This window comes from Pholis gunnellus, assembly GCF_910591455.1.
Source record: "Pholis gunnellus genome assembly, chromosome: 2".
Classification (NCBI taxonomy): domain Eukaryota; kingdom Metazoa; phylum Chordata; class Actinopteri; order Perciformes; family Pholidae; genus Pholis; species Pholis gunnellus.
In genome coordinates this window covers 6,689,896-6,713,837 of record NC_136536.1, presented here as the reverse complement: position 1 = coordinate 6,713,837, position 23,942 = coordinate 6,689,896, and the positions used below count along the sequence as shown (strand labels likewise).

The 23,942-nt window shown below is 39.0% G+C and overlaps 2 protein-coding genes across 2 annotated transcripts; both read right to left on the bottom strand.

The window, feature by feature from the left end:
• Nucleotides 1-277: 277 nt before the first annotated feature.
• Nucleotides 278-8,745, bottom strand: LOC306707950 (putative chitinase 10; the record flags this gene model as incomplete). The annotated part of the gene is made up of 22 exons (XM_079175616.1): nt 8,599-8,745; nt 8,481-8,510; nt 8,169-8,373; nt 7,989-8,045; nt 7,710-7,875; nt 7,416-7,540; nt 7,202-7,325; nt 6,515-6,697; nt 6,231-6,347; nt 5,411-5,543; nt 5,015-5,304; nt 3,953-4,022; nt 3,855-3,881; nt 3,539-3,743; nt 3,392-3,448; nt 3,135-3,300; nt 2,924-3,048; nt 2,713-2,836; nt 2,256-2,438; nt 909-1,025; nt 668-800; nt 278-549 (listed from the first exon to the last, which is right to left on the bottom strand). The coding sequence occupies exons 1-22, from the start codon at nt 8,621-8,623 to the stop codon at nt 278-280; spliced, it is 2,934 nt and encodes a 977-aa protein (XP_079031742.1). The 5' UTR covers nt 8,624-8,745.
• Nucleotides 8,746-10,632: 1,887 nt separating this feature from the next.
• Nucleotides 10,633-22,703, bottom strand: nfascb (neurofascin homolog (chicken) b; the record flags this gene model as incomplete). Its single annotated transcript, XM_079177846.1, has 25 exons — nt 10,633-11,661; nt 11,782-11,817; nt 12,880-12,949; nt 13,035-13,166; nt 13,279-13,452; nt 13,801-13,923; nt 14,009-14,219; nt 14,821-14,936; nt 15,736-15,958; nt 16,064-16,134; nt 16,488-16,685; nt 16,800-16,901; nt 16,986-17,110; nt 17,207-17,354; nt 17,447-17,610; nt 17,713-17,824; nt 18,570-18,713; nt 18,789-18,920; nt 19,002-19,189; nt 19,359-19,470; nt 20,665-20,883; nt 21,029-21,151; nt 22,129-22,319; nt 22,432-22,537; nt 22,628-22,703. The coding sequence occupies 25 exons, from the start codon at nt 22,701-22,703 to the stop codon at nt 11,430-11,432; spliced, it is 3,528 nt and encodes a 1,175-aa protein (XP_079033972.1). The 3' UTR covers nt 10,633-11,429.
• Between the last annotated feature and the right edge of the window lie 1,239 nt (nt 22,704-23,942).

The following is a 23,942-nucleotide window of genomic DNA, read 5'->3' as shown; positions in this document are numbered from 1 at the left end:
GTAAACATTTCCAGAGGATTTAAAAACAGTTTATATTTTATATTGCAAAACTAAAGGAAGCCCAGAAGCCAATGACTTTGTAAGGATAACCATTGTGTGTGTAATGCATTAAATAAGCTTTAATTGTTTTTTTGAAAAACAACTAATTCACAAGAAATGTTAAGATAATCAATTTATGGTCTCAGAGGTACTTTATTCCCATTGTTAAATTATCTTAACAAAAAAGTTCATACATCATTTTTTGCTCACTGTTGACCAGATAGAGCTTGTCAAATATTTAGGGCCAGTTACAGCATTTGCAGCCATCGTCAAAGAGCAAATTAGCTGTGCAGTTAAGGATCCAGGTGATGCCATTGGCACAACTGTAAAAGGAACCCGGGGCTTCAGGTTTGGCATAAATCCCACCAGCCTTTGTAGCACAGAAATTGTCTGGGGTGTTGGATGAAGTAATTGTTGGTCTGGGACGAGGTGTGGGGTGAGGTGGAAGTTTGTTTATAGACGGAGTCGCTTGATCTGCGGTAGTTTCTTTCGTGGGAAGGGGAGGAAGATCTGTAGAAATAATAGTACATTTTCTCTAGTCTATACAGTCAAAGTTAACAAGTGTCAATAAATAATTACTGGGTGGATCATGAAACAAAAAAATACGACAGTATATATTGCTACTCACCCTGGGCTATAAGAGAGCGGAGGTAGCTGATGAGGGGGTAGTGACCCTGTCCACAGAACTGTCCATTAAAGTCATCCAGATCCAGAGTCCAGACAAAAGCTCCTCCGAATCTGTTGTCCTTTAGGTAACGGACCTGGATGAATAACGACACAAACGCTTCAACAACAATGTATGCACTTTGACTTTGTATTTAACTTTTGGTATGACAAAAGAAATTTGCAACGTTTTGTAGAAGCACAACCTTAGTCTCAAAGCTGTCTTTGTTGTCGTAGCCAACCCACTCATTTAGTTTGACCGCATATGGAACTTTCTGATCCTCAATCAGCTGGACACTGGCCCCTTGAACAAAAGTGCAAATCTGAAAAGGAATGGTAGAGGGTTGAATTTCAAATGTTAAACTAATAAATGAAAATGTCTGTATTCAATATTCAGAGTACTAATATAGCAGCGAACAACTACTCGCTATGTACAGATATAGTGGAGTATTGTCTACCTAAGCAGAGAATGAAGTCGCTCTCCTTGTCTGTGTGTGTTATAATTTGGGCTTCACTTTGCCTTGTTTACATAGCCGGGCCGGCACACATGACTTTTAACATTTTAGTGCATGTGAGCGTGCTCATCGCCGCCACACTGCTCTGCTCTGCTCTGCTCTGCTCTGCTCTCACACAGCGTTTACAGCTGATAAAGCTGTCTCCACCGACAGCATGAATCAGGTAATGTAGCGCCAACCCCATAGACTAAGTGGACGTAGTCACCATGACTTCACCCATTGATTTGTGGACTGCTGTTATAAATCATTGAGTTTGGCCTTTTGGCTCTCACCATCTTCGTTTTTGTCCGCGCACATTTTTGTTTTTTGCAACCAGAATTGACAAAAGAGGGTGGAGCTAAATACAATGGAATGTTCAATAAGACCTTTTTAGATTACCAAAAATGTTACAATTAACTTTTCAAAAGTGAAAAGACATTGTGAAAGGGTTAAAGTTCTATGACGAAAACATGGACAACTGCCAGACCAGACAACCTGTCAATCACAAGGTAGCCACAACCGAAAGTATTTCTAAAATGTTACTTTAAATGGGACCATCATTTACTAAATGAACATCATGCTGTATTGAAGAAGACGTGATACTTTTGGTTGAGACCATAAATTAACAATGTTTACTGAGATAAATCAAATAAGAAGTAAGGTCATTATCAAAGATACAATCAGACTTATTTTTGCAACCAGAGGACTCGCCCCCTTTAGACAGAATGCAGGTTTAAGGCATTGACTTCACTTTTCATATGCGGAGGTTGACGCCTGGCACTATCCCTCCTCAGGTAAACACTGTTCGCTCTGTCAACACTGTTGATGTTTGTTAGTGCTGTTAGCAGTGTGAGCTGCATGCTCTGCCATTGCCGTGTTGAGAGCCGTGGTGAGGCAATAGATATGCTCTGAATTTTGCGTTTAGCATCTTTGAAATTCTGTGTGACAACTTCATAATAAAATAACATTATATGTAGGTGTTATTATATATTATTATTAGTAAAATAGAGTTACAAATATAACATTGAGTTAAAGTCAGTGAGTTGTTGCCAGTTTCACCTCATAATAGGACCAGAAGCCGGCTTCCCTTGTAAAAACACCAGCTGCAGCAGGACCACTGGTTGGTGCTCCAACCTGACTGGATTGAGTAGACAGTCGAAATGCCCTCCCATATGTCGCAAAGCCCATATTTAGCTTTTCTACAGGTGTCCCCTTGTCCCGCCAATATCTCATGGCAAAGTCCTGAAATGTGAACACAGAGACAAACAAAATCCAAGTATACAATCAAATGTATTGAACATTTAAATAGATTTACAGAAATCTGCTAGATGAATGCATTTTCTATCTATTCTATGTTTATGCGAATGTTGAGTTTTTACTTTATTGGGGGGTTTAGCATTTCCTTTTTTGATTTTTATTTGCAGATTTAGAAAATGCATAAAATTGATGGATGTTGACAGAGGAGTGTATGCCATTACATTCATAATAATGCAAAAAAAATGAATCCCGTACTCACAGTATTTAAGGAAGCATGGTCCCCGGTGTCATGGGATCCCTTGTACAAAGGGCTGTGATGTCCTGTCACACTCTCCCAGGTGCCATGAAAGTCATAAGTCATCACATTAATAAAGTCCAGGTACCTGATGAAATGGATGTGAGATCAAGATCACCAAAACACGATGACATCTAATAACAGGGATACTGTGGGGAGTAATATTTTGGTGTACTTTGCTATCTCTGCGATTTCGTAACCAGCATCAATGGTTCCTTTCCCAGCCGCCACAGCAGCAGAGACCATTAATCTGGGCCGACCAGTTGCTGTTCCCTCAGCCTGATAGGCCTCTAGGAGTTCCTGTACACCATAGAAACATGGTAAAGTCAATTTGTGGTTGATGTTTAACATAATTTGAACACCAGAATGGTTATTTTGGATCTGACCTTGCATAACAGCGTGAATCTCTGCTTGTCCTCCAGAGGACTTCCTCTTGCAGCAGGGTATTCCCAGTCCAAATCAAGTCCATCAAAACCATATTTTCTCAGTAGTGTGACAGAAGACTGGATAAATGTATTTCGATTGGCTTGTGTTGCCACCATTGTTGTGAATCTGTGTAGATTTTTTGGGGAAAGATTGCTTTCAAGAAGACATAATCACAAAATATTTAACTTTATTGATTGTTTTGTGCTAAATATCTTACTTTTGTGTTCCAAAGTTCCAGCCTCCGACTGCCAACAGTGTTTTAAGATTTGGATTCCTATGGGAATATATAAATTTAGTTGCCCCAATCACTATTTTACACAACAATTTTAGTAAGATAATGCAAAAAAAATTATTTTGGACTGACCTCTGTTTGAGTCCATTAAAGGATTTATACAGTTCATCGTCATTCCATTCTATGGTGACCAACTCATTTGCCTCATTAATACCAGAAAAGGCATAGATCAGGTGGGTACACAGGTTTGGATCAATGTTTAGAGGCATAAACTTCCCATTACCAGGTCGGTATTGGGACCAGTTAGTGAAATAACACACCAGTCTGGAGGACGACACTGTTCGAGTAGCAGAAATATTATTTATTAATCTTTGAAGATAAATGAATGACTGTTCAGTTGATACTAAGGTTGTTCAATAATAATGATTGATTTAACTCATAAACTCACCCAAACTGCCGAAGGAAAGACAAAGACCTTCAAAGTTACAGATGTAGTTAGTAAATATTAGGTAAAACAGGTTTTGTAACATTTTCATTCTGCCTTACCTGCAATTAGAATTAACTTGCACATGTTGGTTGTGGCTGGCTGAGCTCTTGTCCTGTCAAGAAAGGATGACTGAATAGTTTTTTGGTGATGAAAAATACACAAACTATTATAATGATTAACTCAGAACAAAATGACAAACTTTACATCCCAAAGTTTTGGACTTTAAGCTGTTGTGTCATCAGCTGTTGCGTCATCCAAGAAAGTCAAATAACAGAAACTGGTCAAAGTCATTTCACAGACAGATAAAATAAACAATTAGTGAGTAAATCTTTGTGTAACTTAATTATTAACCCAAATTATTCTGTCGCAGATGATTTTTCAATGTTTGGACATTTGTATTGATCATGCAACTCACAATTTGTTTGGCATCAATTCACCCATTTCTTTAAAAGCTTTCAATGTATAGTATTTCATCATTCTGAAAGCATGTTCGCCGGCAGATGTTTTGTGGCTTTGATATCAGATGACTTCACAGCACTTGTTGGGCTTCTTTAGGTTTAAACAGACCAGGAAAAGCTTCTATGTGTGTTCAGGGTCGGTGTCCTGCTAGAAAGTCAATCTACTTTTTACAAACTGCAAGCCAGGCAGATGGTTAAAGCCAGAAGTGTGTCTCAATGTATAGTACAGTAGAAAATAGACTGTGACAAAGTGGGTGAGAACACACCATTTGTCTCCATATTACATTCATCTATAAATCAGGGCACTTTTTGTAAATAAAACACCTTTTGTTATTGGAACAAAGTCTCTCGTGTCTGCCTCCTACCACTTCAGAAGCCACTCCGGTCAGGCTTCACCACATAGACTAATATAGTAACACAATCTTGTCCACAAATTGTTTTCCATATGACTTGGAGATCATTCATTTTAAAAGGAATCCCTAATATGGAGTGCATAAGCAACAGGTTGATGTTGTTGTTGTGTTCTGCAGTCTTTTTTGTGAAGTCTCATGCCAGAATCATGTAATTCAGTTTTTATTTAAAAAGTCTATAAAATTAACATTTTTTAAATAAAAGACAAAAATGAAAGAGTTGTGTTTCATGAAGGAAGCCATTTATTTAAGCCCAGTCGCAGCAGTTGCATCTTTTACTGAAAACAAGACCAACTGGGCATCGCTGGATGTATGTGTGTTTGTGAACACACTGATAAAAGGAGTTGTGGTTCATGTCATTTACATAGAGGCCGTCAGCCTTGTCAGTGCAGAAACCACTTCCAGAGACACCTGTGGTTGTTGTTTTGGCAGTGGTAGTTGTTCGAGTTGTTGGTTCAGCAGTGGTTTTGGTGCCTTCTGTGTCGGGGTGATTTGAAGTAATCTCTGGTACATGTGTGGTTACAGGTGGTGGAGCTGGAAAATCTAGTAAGACAAGAATATATTTAAATTCAATAGATTGTGGAAGATTTTATTTAAGTGAAGATGATAAAACATTTACGTTTGGTGCAGTGTTGGAAGTCTGATTTACCTGAATCCAGAAGAGAGCGCAGATAACTAATGAGTGGATAGTTTCCCTGGCCACAGAACTGTCCAGAAAAATCATCCAGATCTAGAGCCCAGATGAAGGCTCCTCCAAATTTGTTATCCTTCAAATACTTCGCCTGTGGAATATAAGTTAGAGAAAGTTGAAAATGCAAGTTTTGTTGTTTTAATACATATAACCAGCAGGTGTAACACATTGTTTTGATCACATCCAAGAATTCCCAAACATGAATAGGAAAGAAGAAGTTTGCATCCAAAATGAAGAATATTTGAGTTACAATCCAGTTAAAGTTTAAATTATGCCTGAGCTATTGTTATTGTTAGACAAATTGCCTAATAAGGTTATTTAACAAAGCAAGTATTTGTGAGTATCTGATAGGGTTATTCAGCTCTGCTCTCATTGGTTCAGTCTGAAAGTAGATTGACTCTCTATCATGCAGATTGCACTCAGCCAACTGAGTGGTGAATGTGTTTGTGACTGCTGTTAAGTATATATTTGCTCATCTCTGTGGCGTTTACATGAAACATTTTGACAATGCAAAAGAAAACAACTGTAATGACCCAGCGAAAAGATTCCAGACCTAAGGTTGTGTTTGCCGAAGCATAACGTTTCTGGTCAATCTAAGGTATTGAGAAGTGTTTGTGCTGTCTGTGCGGCTTCATTGTGATCAGCTGTACCTAGTGCACAAGCTCATTTAGGAGGCAAAGATAGCGATAACTTGCAAGTAGTGATAGTGATATGCTACTTTCACCTCGTTCATATTATCTCCATAAGCATATGTGGAGGACGCTATGTTACTAATTACCTTTATCTCAAAGCTTTGCCTGTTATCAAACCCAACCCACTCATTTCTTTTTATGGCATAGGGCACACTTTGTTCATCAATCCAGTGGAGACTGGCTCCTTGGAGGAAAGTGCAAATCTGTAAAAATGAAAGAAAATAATATTTAAACACCCTCAATATTTCTGATGTCTTAGTTTGAAACAATTTATGTTGACCTTGTCTTAATTTAATTTGCACAAAGTTCATATTAATTATGTATTAAATATTGTGTTTTCTTGTTGCTCTTGTGTTGAACCTTCACTGACCTCATAGTAGGACCAAAATCCAGCTTCACGGGTGTAGGGCCCAGCAGAGGCTGGTCCGCTGGTTGATACTCCAACACCGTGAGCTGATGATGATGTGCGAAATGTGCGTCCATACGTAGCAAGTCCAACTATGAGCTTTTCAAGAGGAGCACCTTGGTCTCTCCAATATCTCATAGCAAAGTCCTGTGAAAAGAAAATGTAAACAAAATCAAGCATTTCTTAACGGAACAATTTGTAGGGTTTGTTAACACAACATTCAAAGTTGGCCACTCCTCCCCGGCTCAACGTGGGTTAAGGAAAAAGCCAATTACAGAATCACTCGTTTTGGAACGAGCATTGTCCGCTTGGCTTTTTACCATTTTCGATATTTTCATAGCTTACTTTTGAATGTATGCTTATCATGCTTATCATCTGGCACCTGGTTGCTATGAATTTATAGAGGTGGTGTCCAGAAACAGCCCGAAACACAGCAAAATGAAAATAAAAGAGAAAATATAGGCACAGGGCAGGGTCCCAGACCACTGCACACACTTCTAGTGGGTTATAAGGAATTAAAGGATTATTTATTCTATGCATTTTTTTTTAGGAAAGTCCTACTCATTGTGTCTTAAAAAACAATACCTGTTAGGTATTCAGCTTGTTGGGTACTGAGGATGATAACAGAATTTTGTTGAGAATTTCACTCACCACATTGTAGTAGATGTTGTCGCCTTGATCGTAAGAGCTGCGGTGCAGAGGGCTGTTGTGACCAGTGAACGGGTCCCATGCTCCGTGGAAGTCATAGGACATGACATTTATAAAGTCGAGGAACCTGTGAGACAAGCATGATATCACAAAATAGAGAGAAACTCATTTCTTTTAAACGGCTTTGAAACTAAATGACTAAGTCACAGGAACTCACTTGGAGACCTCAGCAATCTCATAAGCATTGTCGATGTTTCCTTTCCCTGCAGCCACTGCAGCTGTGAGCAGCAATCGTGGTTTTCTAGTCTCAGCGGCTTCTTTTTCGAAGGCAGCGAGTAGTTCCTAAATGCAAGAGGAAGTAGTCGAGGCTAATCATGTGTACGTTGTGTGAGAATACTTATAATCACATTGCTGTGTTATCTCAAACAAGGATGCTGTGTTGATGCGGCATCCGGCGGGATTATATCAATGGTGATCAGGACTATGGGAGCTGTAGATTTTACAAACTGACCTGGCAGAGCACTGTGAATCTCTTCTTGTCTTCCAGTGGGCTTCCTCGTGCTCCAGGATACTCCCAGTCCAGGTCCAGCCCGTCAAAGCCATGCAGTCTCAAGAATCTGATTGAAGACTGGATGAATCTCTCGCGGTTGGCAGGCGATGTAACCATGATGGTAAATCTGTAATCATGTGAAAGTTCATAGCTACACTGTTGATGATGTTCTCATTCTTATATGAGATACTATGATTAACAGCCTCAGAATTCCTTGCTGTTAAAACCTTGTTGACTCACTGTGTTGTTCCAAAGTTCCACCCGCCAACAGCCAGCAGAGTCTTCAGCTGTGGGTTTCTGTGCAGGATGAACATGTAGATTAACAATGAATTAGTGAAGGAAGAAGTTAGAGTAAAAGACATTCTTGCATGAGCATTGTATTTTTCTTTCATATCCGTGATAAAAACTGCAACAACTCACCTATTCTTCAGGCCATTGAAGGATTTGTAGAGGACATCATCATTCCACTCATACGGCGACAGCTCGTTAGCATGGTTGATTATTGAAAAGGCGTAGATCAGGTGTGTGCAGAGGTTGGGATCTACATTGGCAGGCAGATATTTGCCAGCACCTGGTCTATACTGGGACCAGTTTGTGAAGTAGCACACCAGTTTGGTAGAAGACACTTTTGGAGAGGGTCAAAATGATTAGAGTTGAGTTTCTATTTCAGGTCATGGGGATTAAGAAGCAAATGACAATGTAATATAAAGAAGTTAAATAATGAATGCATACCCAACTGGAGACACATCAAAACGGACAGACCTTTAAAACAACATTTAATTATATATTTTTTAATTTGCACAAGATAGTTGCATCTGAAGGAATGAACAACTGAAAGAAGGTAACTTACCAGCCAAAATTGTTAGTCGAGCCATGTTGTGGCAGTCTTTACCTCAGAGCTAAAACACTTAAATAAATAAATAAAAGAATTATGAATCTTTCCGAGATTGCAATATAGTTTTTGTAGACTGGAACCAGTTTACCATCTAGAGGCTGTACTATAGGTAATGCTGCACATAATAAAATATAGGCTACTGAAACCTGTGTGCTGAAGGCTTACCTGTTCCCAGTGATTGGCTGGATGTGCCAATGATCTACCTGGGAGTCCTTTTTATAGATATGATCAGAAAGGGACAAAGGGCGGCATGCCAGTGAGGTGCAATGGATCCTTCAGGAGAGGATACTTGGTCACATTACGCTACAGTGAGAGGCTGAAGATGACATGAATTGAAGATGGTATCTGTTTTTATTGCCAGATAAAACTGGAACAGAGTGCATAAAATTATATAAACTTGCTTCTGTAAAGTCACTCAGATCAAGGGAGCTGGTCAATTCATGCAGATAAGATGACCTTAATGATGCATTGTATTTTATATAACATTAGGATTAAAATGGTTTCCATGGTAACAACAACAACAACTTTAGTAGCCTCTAGTTGATGCTGATCATTTTTACACCTTTCTCAACCCAACTTTTTCATTTTCAGCACAACTATTGATATGTATCTAGGTTGATCCTTGAAAAAACAATTCCAGAGCATGACATTTGCAAAGACACTGGTTTCTTGCATTTTTTCATCTTAGTCACGAATAGCTTGTATGCTTCCTCGTGAGGACGATTTTTCGCTCTAATTGAGACTAATTTAACTTCATATTAAAATAACTGGAAGCGTTATGTATGGAACAATTATTTTACATGTTAAGAAACTATTAAAATCTGCATATTCTCTGTAAAGGTTCTCTTTTGTCCAGGTCACTGGATTTATTTTGTCACACATTCAAGAGACTTCATCAATTTGCAACAGATTGATGATATTGAACTGATTATTATTATTATTATCATTATTATTAATTTGAAACATTACATTGTGCTCAGTTATTACATCATGCACAATTTATACATTATGAGTTGCTACTGTTTTGTTTGCCCTGAGCTTGTCATGACCACCTTGATATTGCATTAACTAAGAACTCAACAAAGGAAAAGCCGTGTATATTAATCTATACTTTATGATATGGTTGTTCCCTCCTATAATCAGAGGGGTGCAATAATAAAATATCGGGGATTACAGTATCATATCAGAGGCCTAATAAATGTTGACGTCGTAGATACGATATCTTTTTCCATAAGGTGTATGAGCCTTTGATGATGTAACTATGCATTATCTTGAATGCCAGCAAAATGGCCAGAGTTCAGTAAGATAGAAATATCTTTTCAGGTTTTGCTTTAAGCTTTTTGAAAGACCAAGTGATGCCGACAGTTAAAGGAACACTTGGGGTGATACGCATATTCGCTTTCTTGCAAGAATAAGGTGTGAAGTCTGAATTCCACTGTCATCTGTATGGTAAATATGAAGCTGCAACCAGCTAACTTAGCTTAGCACAACGACTGGAAAAAGGGGGAACAGCAACCCCCTGTAAAACAGTGAATTGTCATTATTGTACATGTGCTCTTAGGTAGTTTGTGTTAGCTTTGAACAGAGCTAAGATAGCTGTTTCCCTGTTTCTAGTCTTTATGCCGGCTTCTGGTTGTAGCTTTATATGAAGCGTACAGAAATGAAAGGTATCTTACACTCACAGGTATTCTGTGATTGAAACACATTGGATAAATTGTCCTGAGGATGTGAACACAGATACCTGCAAAAGGTTAAAAACTAATTATATTCAAAGACTAATAAATCACCCCTTTTAAAATTAGGACACAAAGGAGCTGAATTCAACATTCATAGTCACAACAAACATGCTAGAAATAAATATTTCCACTTTATTTACATTAAGGACATAACTGTGGTAATACACAGATCATGTTAGGGGTCAAATAAACTAAAGCTGTTACATCAAGGTTAATGATTTCTACCCATCTCCATCATGAGAAAAATGGGGATACAGTTAAGTCAAGTTCACAGAGAAACATAAGCAACTTCTGATTTTACAGCTGGTTTATGGCGGCTTTCTGATTCCCTAAAAGGTTTGACCTCTTGCCTCCCAGCAGACAACAATTTTCAAACTGACCGTGCAGATCAATCATTAGTGCCTGGAGATATTTTATAATCCTTCAGCTATCACCAACAACACTTTTGTGCTCTCACATTGCACCATAAACACTAGCAAACAAAGAGTACGCAATCTTCAGGGAGTATATTCTGGCCCCCTTGATCGTAAAAGTATGGTATGCCGCCCTTATTTTAAACAGCCAACACACGTAAAAAAACACAAATCTGATTATTGAAATTAGCTGAAAGAAAAATATGTAAAAACAGTAGTAAAGTTGGTCCTTGTAACTGCTTTTATCAACATGATAAACTGATCCACTTCTGTCTCCTCTGATGTGCAGCGAGTGTCTCTCCATTGACAAGATAACTGAACATGTACTCATGCATAAGCACAAACACACAGCATTTTTATTTACAGGAAATGCAATACAAAACGCAGAAGGTAAAGCTTGCTTTTCATCAGATGAACAAGCATCTCATCTCTAGTATTGTCCCAACTATTTCGCCATTTTCTTTAAATGCAGGAAAGTTGCTTAATGTGCATGGGCACAGGGGGTCACAGCACCTCAGGCTCCAGCTGTTCCCTTCTGTAGACAAACCACAAGCACCACATGTTCTTAATTCAAGGTGGAGGGTACAAGCACGGTAAAGTCACATGACAAATACGGAGGCAGTTTGAATTTTGAGCTTTACGCCAGGGAGTAGATGGTTTTCATTGGAGAGTGGAGCTCCAGACTTCCACCAAAGTCCAACTCCCTGACGTCCCTCCTGGTTCCTGTGTACTGGCCGATGAACGAGCCGTCCTCGTTGAACGGTATCTCGCCTCCTTCACCATAGTCCACCAGACTGTCGTCACTGTCTGATCGCTTCATCATCGCCTCCATGGACAGATGGCCTCTTTGAAGCCCCCTTTCCTCCTCTCTACAAAACAGTGCAAACAAATACAATCTTGGTGCATTATGTCAGCACTAGAAGAAATAAATGATAAAGGGTTCAACTAAACCTGGTGTATCAATACATTTAAGATGGTCATGTACATACCGCCGGGGGTAAGGCAGAGTGGAGATACGTGCTATCCTAGAATGTGAAGAGAGCTTGTATGAGATCATTTGTGTGACAGGATAGATGATTTTATCTCATTTCATTTATCATCCACTCATAAAATGCTTGTTACAGTTCCAATATTATGTTATGAATATTTCATTTATAGCTCCAAACAAGTATCAATGTGTCAATATTTAGTCTTTTCATACCTTTCAAGAGACCTTGAGTGGTTCAGTGGGGAAAGAACAGGGTTGAGGTTTGGGGAGAATAAAGGTTTAGAAAAGGTAGAGTAAATAGAAAAAAAACAGAAAATAATTCAAGTGTAATCATAAATAAGAGTTATCATAAATAAGGTGATAAATAATGTAACCAGATTTGATTTGTACCTGTGCAGCTCATGGACATTTTTTTTAATCAATATTAAAGGATGTTTTTGACAACTAGTAGGGCTATGGAGCAGTTTGTTAAATGGCTCCCCAGTTTTGTGGGGGGATGTGATAAACATTCCTGCCTCCAGATTCTTGTAATTCAACTGATCGATGGTTGGTGGCGATATACACAAAGCAATGCGCCGGAAAAAGGCAGTGAGGAAGACTGCCAGCTAGCAAACGTGGATATGAAGAGTGCACAATTCAAAATATTCAAAATATTGACATTGCAAATTACAAAGTGATGTGCAATTCATGCTATCGACGGTGCAATCCATTCTTTGTGAATTCGGCCATCAGTGCGTTGTGGTGAGTAACACCGAGTGGCAACATAAGGTTTGTCTGTTTACAATATTATTCCACAGGACAGTTTAAAGTCACCAAACAGAAAGCTAATGCACAGCTACAGAGCAAAGGATGTAAATACTATGCATGTCGTTTTTATGATAGTGCTGTACAGTGTTATGGAAAACAAAATGATCTATTCAGTGATGAGTATTATTAACACGCTATTATAAAATAATAGTACATGCTGTTGCACACCTTCGAAACAGGAAAGATTCGGTAGATAAGACCGATAACTTGACAATAAGAAGTGCTAAATTCAACATTTTCTTTGGTGTATTGGTGCAGTGAGTATCTTTTTTCTGTCCACTGTAATGCTTACCTGTAGTCAAATGATCCCTCCTGATCTTTGTCATCCACTGGCTCCAATGAAATATCTTTTTTTTCCCGTACTGAAATTACAACAAGCTACACTGTAATAAGAGCTACAGTGTGGTGCTATTGGGCATCGCATAGTAAGGGGAATCCCCAATGTACCTGGGTATTTCCCCCCTCGGCTCCTCTTGATGAAGCAGACTATGAGCAGGATGAGCACGATGAGAGCCACAGCACACATAATCCCGATGAACCAGCCCTGAGTGGTGATGTCCACCTGGTCCTGAGCATACGCTGAGACACACACACAAATATGTGCACACACATCAAAGTCAGCATCCACTCAGCACTTCAAAGTGTTTATCTGGTAGACCACCAAATGTGTTTGCACGAAGCAGTAAAGTACTTTCAGTGGTGTAGTGGAGCGACTCCTCCGTATGCCATTCCCCTATCCCGATCCGAGTTCGTGCCGCCACGGAGAATCTGTAACGAGTGTAGCGGTCGTATCGCCGGAGTGAGAAACTTGTTACATTTGGAGTGAACTCCTCAACTCGCAACTCCTCTCCCCTGGTGGCATTTACTGTGGAGAGAGTGGACATTCCAGTGTGTTAGGAGCACCCTTGATGCCGGTAGAGTGCACACAACTGAGCTATTGAGTAGCTTACCCGCTCGGAGAGTGCCCACACAAGTATTCATTACCCTCTCAAGAACATACTTCAGTGGTATTTTGTTTTTTATGTGCATATTTAAGTGTGCTATTATGTGCTACAGGGATGTGGACTTCAGTGCCATGTGGAAATCTTTGTCGAAATAGTAAAATGAGTGTTTTTCTTTTCCATCATTAAAACCTTGCTGTTTCTCCCAGGCACAGTGCAGAAAACTAAATTGTGAGTTATTTGACAGTGTTTCAGATGTTGGGTTTGGTTACCTGTCTGGTACTTGAGGGAATATCCAGTAATGAAACCGTTGGGTTCTGCTGGAAGGTCCCAGTCGACATAAATACTGTCCAGATGTCGCTGTTGGATCCTGAACGATCTGGGAGCGGATGGTACTACAGACAAAAACACAGCAGGAGACGACGCACATAAGCTTTGTTCTCTTGTTCCTTGGTTGTTGAATTTGTGACTTTTTCTTACCTCCCTCGGGCGTTGAGAAGTGGATACTATTACTGGGCGGCCCTTCATATCGATTGTTTGCCACGACTATATACAACTTGTAGTTGCTATAGGGAATGAGCCCGGTGAGGACCCCAGAGGGTTCTGGATCATTGTCTGGAAACGCTTTAGTCTTCATCCCTCTATTGACCCTCAGCCAACTCAGCTGGCTGCTGTCCCTCCAATAGTAGGCCTGTGAGATGAGAAGCAACACACCCAGCATTTTGATTATGCTGAAAGCACTGTATTGTTATTTTTGGTAGCAACTTTTCAAGAAAAAATTCCAGTTATTCATACTGTATGTATGCTTTGTTAACATATCTATGCTAAAGTCATGGTCAAGTAAATGAAACAATTGATTAGGTAAATATCAAGTAAAATACCTGAAAGAACAATATAAGGACATCTATTTTGATTTGGACTGGTTACTGTTGCTGTTATCTGCCCCTCCAATTTAAACCTTTCTTTTAGTTACTTGTTGTAATCACTTATTTAGTTTTGTCCATCTTATATTTATATACATTTTTTACTTTCAGTTGTATTAGATACAGAGTTGGACAGAAATTGTTTGTCTTATATTAGGATTTTTATTTTTATCAATTATTAATGTGATGGTTGGCTCATGAGTTTGGTTTTTGGCTGAACCTTAACCAAGAAATTCTACTTTCCACACTATCATATCAAGTAAAACTCACCAGTATCCACTGTCACCAGTGGACTCTCCCAAAACATCATCATAAATGCAAGCTTTATTCAAAGACCATTATCTAGTAATACATTTACTATAGACACACCTTGTATTCCTTCAGTTCGCCCATCATTGAGCCGCGTCTCACTGAATCCCAGTGCAAAGTCACCTGAGTGTCCTCGATGTCAGACACTCTCAGGTTCAGGGGTGCAGTTAAGGGACCTGAGGAAAACAGAGATGTCTTTGTCTTTGCTCATCAGTGAACACACAGAGAGGTGATGAGAAGGACAATTTGGGCCCAAGATGTAAACAAATAATAAGAAAAAAAATAAACTTGAACTTGAAAAACCTGAATAAATGAGTGGAGAAACATAACATCAGAGGCTTCCATAAAGGTCAGAACTGGTCATTGAATGGTTTGATGTGTATGAAAATGATGGGAATCATATGCTTTGGCCTTTGCAGTCACCAGATCTCAACCAAATTTCCAAATTGAACACTTAATATCCTAACCTACGTATGGCATACTTTAAGAAAAAGTTTATCTTAATATGAAGAGATGCACATTAATAGGCTTCATATGAACTATGAGAGACTTTGGCTGTATAAACGGCACAATATTTTGCTATCGGAAGCTTTCTGGATTCCGAGTACTATTGACCAATTACATTCAAGCAGGCTTTGGTTGAATGCAGGTAAACAGTCCGTGTGGAGAGCAAAAGAGGCGGCTGAAATGCAATCTCAGCACCCACTGGCTATCATCTGACAATGATTTAGCTTTTAATTGGGTTCAAAATAGCTCGTTAACTGGCTACTTGCGAAACAATCTGGTCGTACACGTTGTCTCTCAACTCCAACTCCAGTCTCGCATCTCAAGTTGCTAATCAGCAGCGCACGGAAAAAAAGGAAGTCTTGGCTCCGGATATCCGCTGTCTACACCGGACTCTCCAAAAGACACATGAAGTTAGTTTTTCCTGTCTTTGGTACTCATCTATATAATGCAGAGGATTTGGGCACTTACGGTCCTCCCCAGAGTAACCAATGACAACAGGAGACTCTGGACCCAACCCAAAGTCATTGACAGCCTGGACTTTGATGTCATACGGAGTGAAGGTATCTGCATCGTAGATGTAGTACTTCAGCCATTTAGTGGTTGCATTCTTCCACTCCTCTCGGGATTCTCTCCTTCTCCACCACACCAGATACTTCAGGTGGGGCCCGTTCCACTCTCTGTAGGTCAGAGGCTGAAAGCATGGTCAACAGGGACATAGTTCGATTTCATTGTGATAGAAATTAAAATATTCAACAGTCAAGATAAATATGAAAGTGTTTTTGTTTTGGTTCTTTACCTCCCAGCTGATCTCCATGTTATTCCTCCATGTACCCACACCCTTTACGTTCTTTGGGATGATATCTGGGGCTGTGCAGGAGAACCAATGCAGTGGTAAGATGTTAGCTTTAAAGAAAGAGTCCAGCACTACGGGAAATACACTTATTACATTTCTGGCAAGTTAGATAAAAAGATTGATACCACTCACTATGTATTGAAATAAATGTAAAGCTCTGGCCAGGAGATGTTAGCATACCATAGCATATAAATGTCTGTGTACAGACATGAGAGTAGTATCGATCTTCTTATCTAACTCTTTGCAAGAAAACAAAGTATTTCCCAAAATGTCTAACTGTTCCTTGAAAATGTGCTACACAAATCGCTGTTTGCTATCTTAAAATATGTCTGCAAACAAGTGTGTATTTAAGAAAAGTCAAACCCACGAGCACCGCTGCTCTGGAAGCGCGAGGATGGACGACTGGGGCGACTCATTCCGATTTCATTGATGGCGATTGCACGAAACTCATAGTAGGTGAAAGGTGTTAGATGCAGAATGACAGAGTTGAGGTTCCCTGGGTACGTTGAGAGGTTTCTCCACTTACCAGGCAACCAGTCATCATCATCATACTGCACTAAGTACTCTGTAACACAGCAATACATGGAGAAATATAGCTGAAAATGTATGATAAATACAACAATAATTTCCTAAAAACAAGACTTATTTCTGTGAGTTTATTCAGTTGAATAGCTCTTACCTGTTATAGGGTTGTGGTTGCTGTATCCAGGTACCCAACTCAGTCTTACGCTGCGTTCATATGGATCGGACAACTCCAGCTTCGTGGGAGGATCTGGACGGTCTACACACAAACATGCATAAACAATTAAAAAGCCAAACATGCCGTATGCTTGATGAAATGTAATTTATTTTAAACATGCCATACCCATCACCATTAGGCGTGCTGAGGCAGACTTCTGGTCCAGCTCACTCTTGATGACACAGGTATAATTACCCTCATCGCCTCTGTTTACATTAGTGATGACCAGATTTGATTCATCCAGAGTGATCCTGAGGACACAAAAGAGTACTAACTGGTGAGCTCAACACGCTGGTTGGTTCACACTAAAACAAAAATGAAAATAATTCATTCATAAAATGATGTACCTCCAGCCAAGAGTGACATGCTTTTTGTCTTTCATCCAGCTGGTTGTGACAGGAGTAGTTGCATCTGCTTTTACGCCGCACTCAAAGCGCACATCGCTTCCACGGATGACTTTCATACTCTGTGGTCTTGTGACAATTAAAGTGGGCTCTGAGAAGAGTGGGTGCAACAACACATGATGGATCACACAATCAAAGAATTTAAAGTAAAATATTTTTCCTATATAACTGTGTGACCCTCACCTTTGACCTCTATTCGGACTTGACTCTCATCTCTTCCTGCGACGTTGCTGACTATACACAGGTAAGTTCCCTGGTCCTCTATCCGTATTTGTTTGATCTCCAGAGTCCCGTTACTGTGGGTCTTAAAACGATTTCCTTCAAGAGTACCCTGTCCATATCTGGACCTGTTTGGGCAGAATCATAAACACACACACACACACACACAAGCTGTGAGCTAATATCTAAACACACTGTTTGCATTTAAATGTCTAACAGCGTCTTCTCACCATCGCAATTCAGGTACCGGAGAACCAAAGTAGCGGCAGTCTAGGAAGGAATGACTGCCCTCTATCACCTTCATGAGTTCATTCCTGGGCCCAACAATACGTGGTGTTGCATCTAGAGAAACATTGATAATTGATCATTTTTAAGAATTAGTATTAATAATTATTCTTTATACAATTAACATCCATGGATCAATATTTGACACATTCCTGCACACAACTGTACAGCTCTTCCACTTTAAAAACACTTTTATTTTCTACTGTACGTTTTGCTTTTTCTATTGTGTCTCTACTTTAATGTTTGCACTTTTTTCATTGTTATCACCAAGACACCTAATATATTACAGTTCCAAAATAATTGTCACTGTGATTTGTTGGTAGGTGGATATAAAAAGAACAAATGTGATGGTGAACCAAAAGAAAATACAGAATATATTTACCCGTCATTACATTATGGTGAACTGAGGCTAATGCCAGTGGAGAAACTGGTTCATAAAGTTTTGTTTACTATTTTGTCATGAATATCAAATGGTATAGAGAAGTAAAGCATTGATTAGCTTGCATTTTGTGTTTGATGTAGTAGCACTGTTACAACGGTGGTTTTTAAACTTTTTCCAAATGCATATACAGTACAGGGCTCCCAACATTTAATTTAAAACTCAATTTCAAAACATTTCCAAAATGTCCTACTTAATTTTTTTGAGCAACTTTTATTATATTAAATTATATATTTGTATTATTATAAATAATAATAATTGGTGACCCCTTGGCAAACAATTACAAATATTTCACAATTCATTGCTGAGGGAAAAAACAAGTTTTACACTGTAAATGGCATGGAAAACGGAGTGGTAGCTTACGTAGCACGTTGACAAAAGCGTTGGCCATCAAGTACCCAAACTGATTGGAAACATTGCACTGATAGACTGCAGTGTTTGCAGCGGTCACACTCTGTAAAGTCAGCGTGTCTCCTGACACCTGTCTGTTAGGCTGAGCTGTAGCCGCTGGAAAAAACAAAACAGGCAAGAGTTATTTAGATTCACTTTGAAAGCCAATACGCATGAACTCCAAAATCGTACTTTCAATAGGTTCCCCGTTGATGAACCAGCTGACTGTGGGACGCGGAGCCCCATCAGAGCGACACAACAGGCGTCCATTTTCCTCCGGGGCCAAGACCAGATCAGTGGGTTTCTCCAGCCAGAAGGGAGCCGCTGTCAAATACAAGTAATTTAGTTGTTTCAACACTATTGTGAAGTAGGAAACGACAAATTATATCTGAAAGTGACCCTCACCTTTGACCCGAACGGTTATTGTGCGCTCAATGTATCCAATCTTATTCGTAGCAGCGCAAGAGTATTCACCCACATCATCAAAAGAGGCCTTTGGGATTTGAATCATCTTGTTGAAGTTCTTTACTTTCATGCGAGGCGATACCACCAGGTCACCACCATTCTTGGTCCATGTAATATGAGGAGTTGGCCTTGATGATGATAAACAAGGCTTTACACAGAACCACTTTCATGAAATCAAATTTGAGAATATAGACAAAGTGGCTTTTTTTTTAAATTGTAACATTGATATTCTATTAAAAAAAAGACCTTCAGTTACAGAATATCTCAATACTCAATAGATCTTGAGTTGACACTTACACTCCTGCAGCGATACACTCCAGGAGAAGTTCTTCCCCTTGCAGGACCAGTATGGAGCTGGACGAGCCGGTGGGAGACAGCCAGGTGGGGGCAGCCTCGGCTACTGTGCGAGCTGCAGAGGAAACAAACCAAAACAAACCAGAACACATCAGTCACACACATTCACAAACCCTGTCTGACCATGAAACAAGTTAACTCAGAAAATAAGAGAGGACAGCTGAAGCAGTGCACACACTCACCACAATAAGTACGTTTAGTTGGAGCAAACAAGGAGTCTTTTTAGGGTACAGTCTGACATAAAACAAAACGGTCCATTTTACAAGTATAATAATCACAAAAAAACACAAGGAGTTAATGGGAAAAAAGATATTGTTATGAGTGTATCAGTTTAGTTAGAAAAAGTCACGGTATTATAGATGAAAAGAGCAGTTTTGGTTTGTAAACCATTAAATAAGTTCCCCATTAATGTGTTTTTGGAAGTATGCAGTATGAAGATGTAAACAGGAAAACTACACATGGAAGTAAATATTATCAAATCTGTCTTGGATACATTTTTCATAAGAAAATAATAAATACAACTAATCAAATATCTTCTAAAGTGTTCTGCATGGAGTGCATGTTTTGTTTTTTTAAATTTTCATTGGTCTTTTGCAATTACCAAAGGGTATGAATAGAAACTATTTCACCTGACCGACAACAAGCCAAAGAGCCTTGCCATGAATCAAGCCAAACCTCCTGCCACAGGTCTCTAAATCTAACCTGTATCATTTGTTTCATGTACATCCATTGCATTTAGTAATTAGCTTTTAGGTTAGGCCCATATCTGAAGTTTACACATGCAGCTTGCAGGTTACCAGTAGTTGAAGTAAAAGTTATTTAAGTGAAAGGTAGCAATACCGCATTGTAGAAATATTCTGTTACAAGTAAAAATCCTGCATTCAAAATGATACTTAAGCTAAAGTAAAATAAAGAATTTGAAACAAAAAATTAAAATATAAAAAAGTACTTATTATGCAGAATGACCCATTTCAGAACAATGTATATAATGATATTGAATTAATATTTGAGGCATTTATGTGTACATTACTTTAATGTTGCAGCTGGTAAAGATGGGTCTTATTTTTTATTTTTCTACTGCTGGGTAGCTTGTGAGTAGAATTATAAAACAAAGTACAAGTACCTCAAATTGTACTTCAGTACAGTACTTTTTCCTTAGTTACTTTCCACCACTGCACATTACAACTGTAAAGTAATATTTTGCGAACCAAAAAGAAAATGGACACTGTGAACACACAATCATACTCACTTGTAAGCACTTTAACGACCACAGGCATCTTCTGCTGGATGACATTCTTGTAGGGGAAGCGGGCATTGCAGCAGAAATCAGCGGCAGAGTCGTTGAACAGGACGTTAGAGAAATACAGATCTCCGTTTACTCCCATAGATACCCTGCGGTCCGGCCGCACAGGCTGCATGGTGGGGAAAGCTGTCTGAACGGGCCAGTTGAAAGGTCTCGCATATGAGCCTGAGATGGTGTGAAAAACAAAGTCAGTTCCCAGGAATTTCTGGAATTCTTGAAAGCTTGTTTGATTGGCAGATCATTAAAATGACTCCTTGTTGAGCGTCATCGATTCAAACATTTAGAGAAGTAACTCTAGGGAGACTCTTACAGCTGGACATCCAGTAGGTTTCAGGTTTCGGCGGGCCTACTGGCGGTTCACAGGACAGGACCAGAGGCAAGCCAGCGCTGACCACCACAGGCTCCAGAACCTCCCTCGGCCAAACAGGAGCTCCTTCACAAACACAGAGGTTTACATGTCTCCACTGAGCAGCAAGGTTAGGTTTTGTTATTTTCATAACAGTACACATCACAAATCTGAACGGCAACATACTAATAACTGAGCCAATCAACTATCAGATATTATTATAGTATCTTGTAGGACTTGTCTGGTAATACTCAGATCAAAACAGTCAATGAATTCATCCTACCATCATGTATTGTTTCTGTAGCTTAAGGTTAATACAGTTTATTTATTTTCTGTGCCATAGAGCTCCATTGTTGTCCAAACACTGTTAAAAAGACATCAGTACGCCTCACCGTAATTTATTTTGAGTCAATCTCACCTAAACCGCCCTGCTCCTGTTCTGCCTTCACTAGCATCAAATCTGAAGCTGAAAATAGTCCCTATCAAATACACTGTATAGTCCTGTTTGAGTAATGTCTGCTAAAAAAAACTACACTACAGCTTTTTAAATAAATGAAAAGTATATATTTGTGACTTTGTGTCTTTAAAGATTTATGTGCTACAGACAGGGTAGGGATGTCGTAAAGTACTGCAGGACAGACTAACACATTGTTGGTTTTGGTCTTTTCATGGGGTTTATGACCAATGCCACAATATAGCTTGACTTATCCTTTCATTTTCAAGGTATTTTTGTTGTTGTTTTTCTTCTTGCACTTTAAGAAAATATACACTCAACAGTAAAGAGTAATGCAGCTGAATTCACAAAGAAAGTCAAATTTAAGTATGTAGGCTGGAAGCAAAGTATCATCACAAATCAAATAAGTTGACATTCATTGACATGCCACTACATCACATATTATATAGAAAATGTGAAAAAATGCTGCTGCTTAGATCTTTCATGTTTTATTGAAACAGTTTGCATTCATTCCATAGTAATGTCCATATTGTGTCACTGCACACCATGAGGTCACTTTATATTTACAAATAAATAGTTGGATCTCTAACAGTCCCAATAATGATCTTACTGTATAGCCATAGTCTGATCTTGTTGGAGTATGCAGATCCATACTCATTGGAGGCAATGCACTGATACTCTGCCTCATACTGTTCTGGATCGTTCCAGGCATAGATGTCCAGAGTCCCTGAACGCCTTCGCATCGAAGCTTGAGCGTCACGTGCTACATTGAAATACTTCCCATTACGTCTCCATGAGAAACTTCATTATTGAGAAAAAAATGTAAAAGAAGACAGAAAAAACAGTGAGGTGGTTAGCAGATGATTATACGAGTGTTAAACAAAACTCTTCAGAGGGCTAGATCAGCTCTTACATGGGATGAGGGTTTCCTTTGGCTTCACACTCTATGACCATGGTGTCTTTGGGGTCAACAATATGCTCCTTCATCGACTGCTTTATGATGGTCGGGGGCTGTCTGACTGCAGGCAGAGAAATAAATCAGCTTAGTTTATTAGAGACGTATAGCGATACGTATCATAAATTACATGCACGTTAAGTTACTGACTCACTTTCCAGAGGGATGTCCAAAGCCCAAACACTCTGCCATAAAAGAAGCAGCAGCGCTGGTTCGACCAGTGTCCCCATCTTTACAGTACATGGAACCAAGCAACTTATTCCTTCACCAGCCCTCCTGTTGTCAAATTGAATTAAGGAAAATACTGGATATCTACTGTACAACACAGTCATGTCATGCAAATAAAAACCAGCACAAATTACTCTAAATGAAACGTCTTACAATGGATTGTATTAGTGGTTCACAAATCATCTGCATGCAGCAATGAACATCCCACAGTGGTGGAAAAGGTAATACCGCAATGTAAAAATTGTGGCATTATTATAAGTAAAAGTCCCTCAAAATCCTACTCAAGTAAAAGAACATAAAGTATCAGCAGAATGTACTTCCAGTATCAAAAGTAAAACTAATTTCTGCACTCATTCTGCTGTATTTTATTATACATAAATTAGATTATTATAACTCATGCACTAATGTTTAGGCATCTTTTTACTGCTGTGAATCGAGGTGGCTAGTTGTAGTTCAGTAGTTTAATCCAGTGGTTCTCAACCTAGAGGTCAGGCCCCCTCCAAAGAGTCACACAATTAATCTGAGGGGTTCTGTTGTGATAAATGGGAGAGAAAAGAAGAAGAAAAGTTCTGATACATAAATTGGTATTCATTTTGGAGATTAATCTTTAATCTTGTTTTTTTTTGTACAATATTGAAAAATTCAATAACCCTTTGAATGTCAAACAAATGAAACCATTTCAAAGTTTAGTCCTTCTTAGGTGAATCTGCTAACAATCGGTTCAATGTAAAACAATGTATTGTAGCTTCCCCAATGTTTTTATAAAAAATTCTTAATCTGGAAAGTAATAGCTGTGAGGTAAACGCTGTGGAGTCAAAAGTAAAAAAGGTCTCTCTGAAATGTAGTGGAGTAGAAGCATTATGTGGCATCAAATGAAAATACTCGATACCTCAAAATTGTACTTGAGTACAATGCTTGAGTATAAATTAGTTATTCCCACCACTAACATGTCCACCACTTAGATCACACCGCTGTATCACATTCTCCAAGAGAATAGTTTATCACACAGTACAAATATGAGAACAGGGGATTAAACTGTGTCTCAAGCAGACATGATAATGAACTCCCTGGAGTCAATATGTAGTTATATTAGATGACTTTTCAAAAAAAAGTTGTTACCACATTATTAATGTAAATATGCAATGAACCACAAGTCATGTTAGTATGACTAGAACAACAAGTTGTCAGTACCTACCGCTCTCAAATCAGGGCTCTGTCCTCCCCATCTCTTTGGTTTCCCC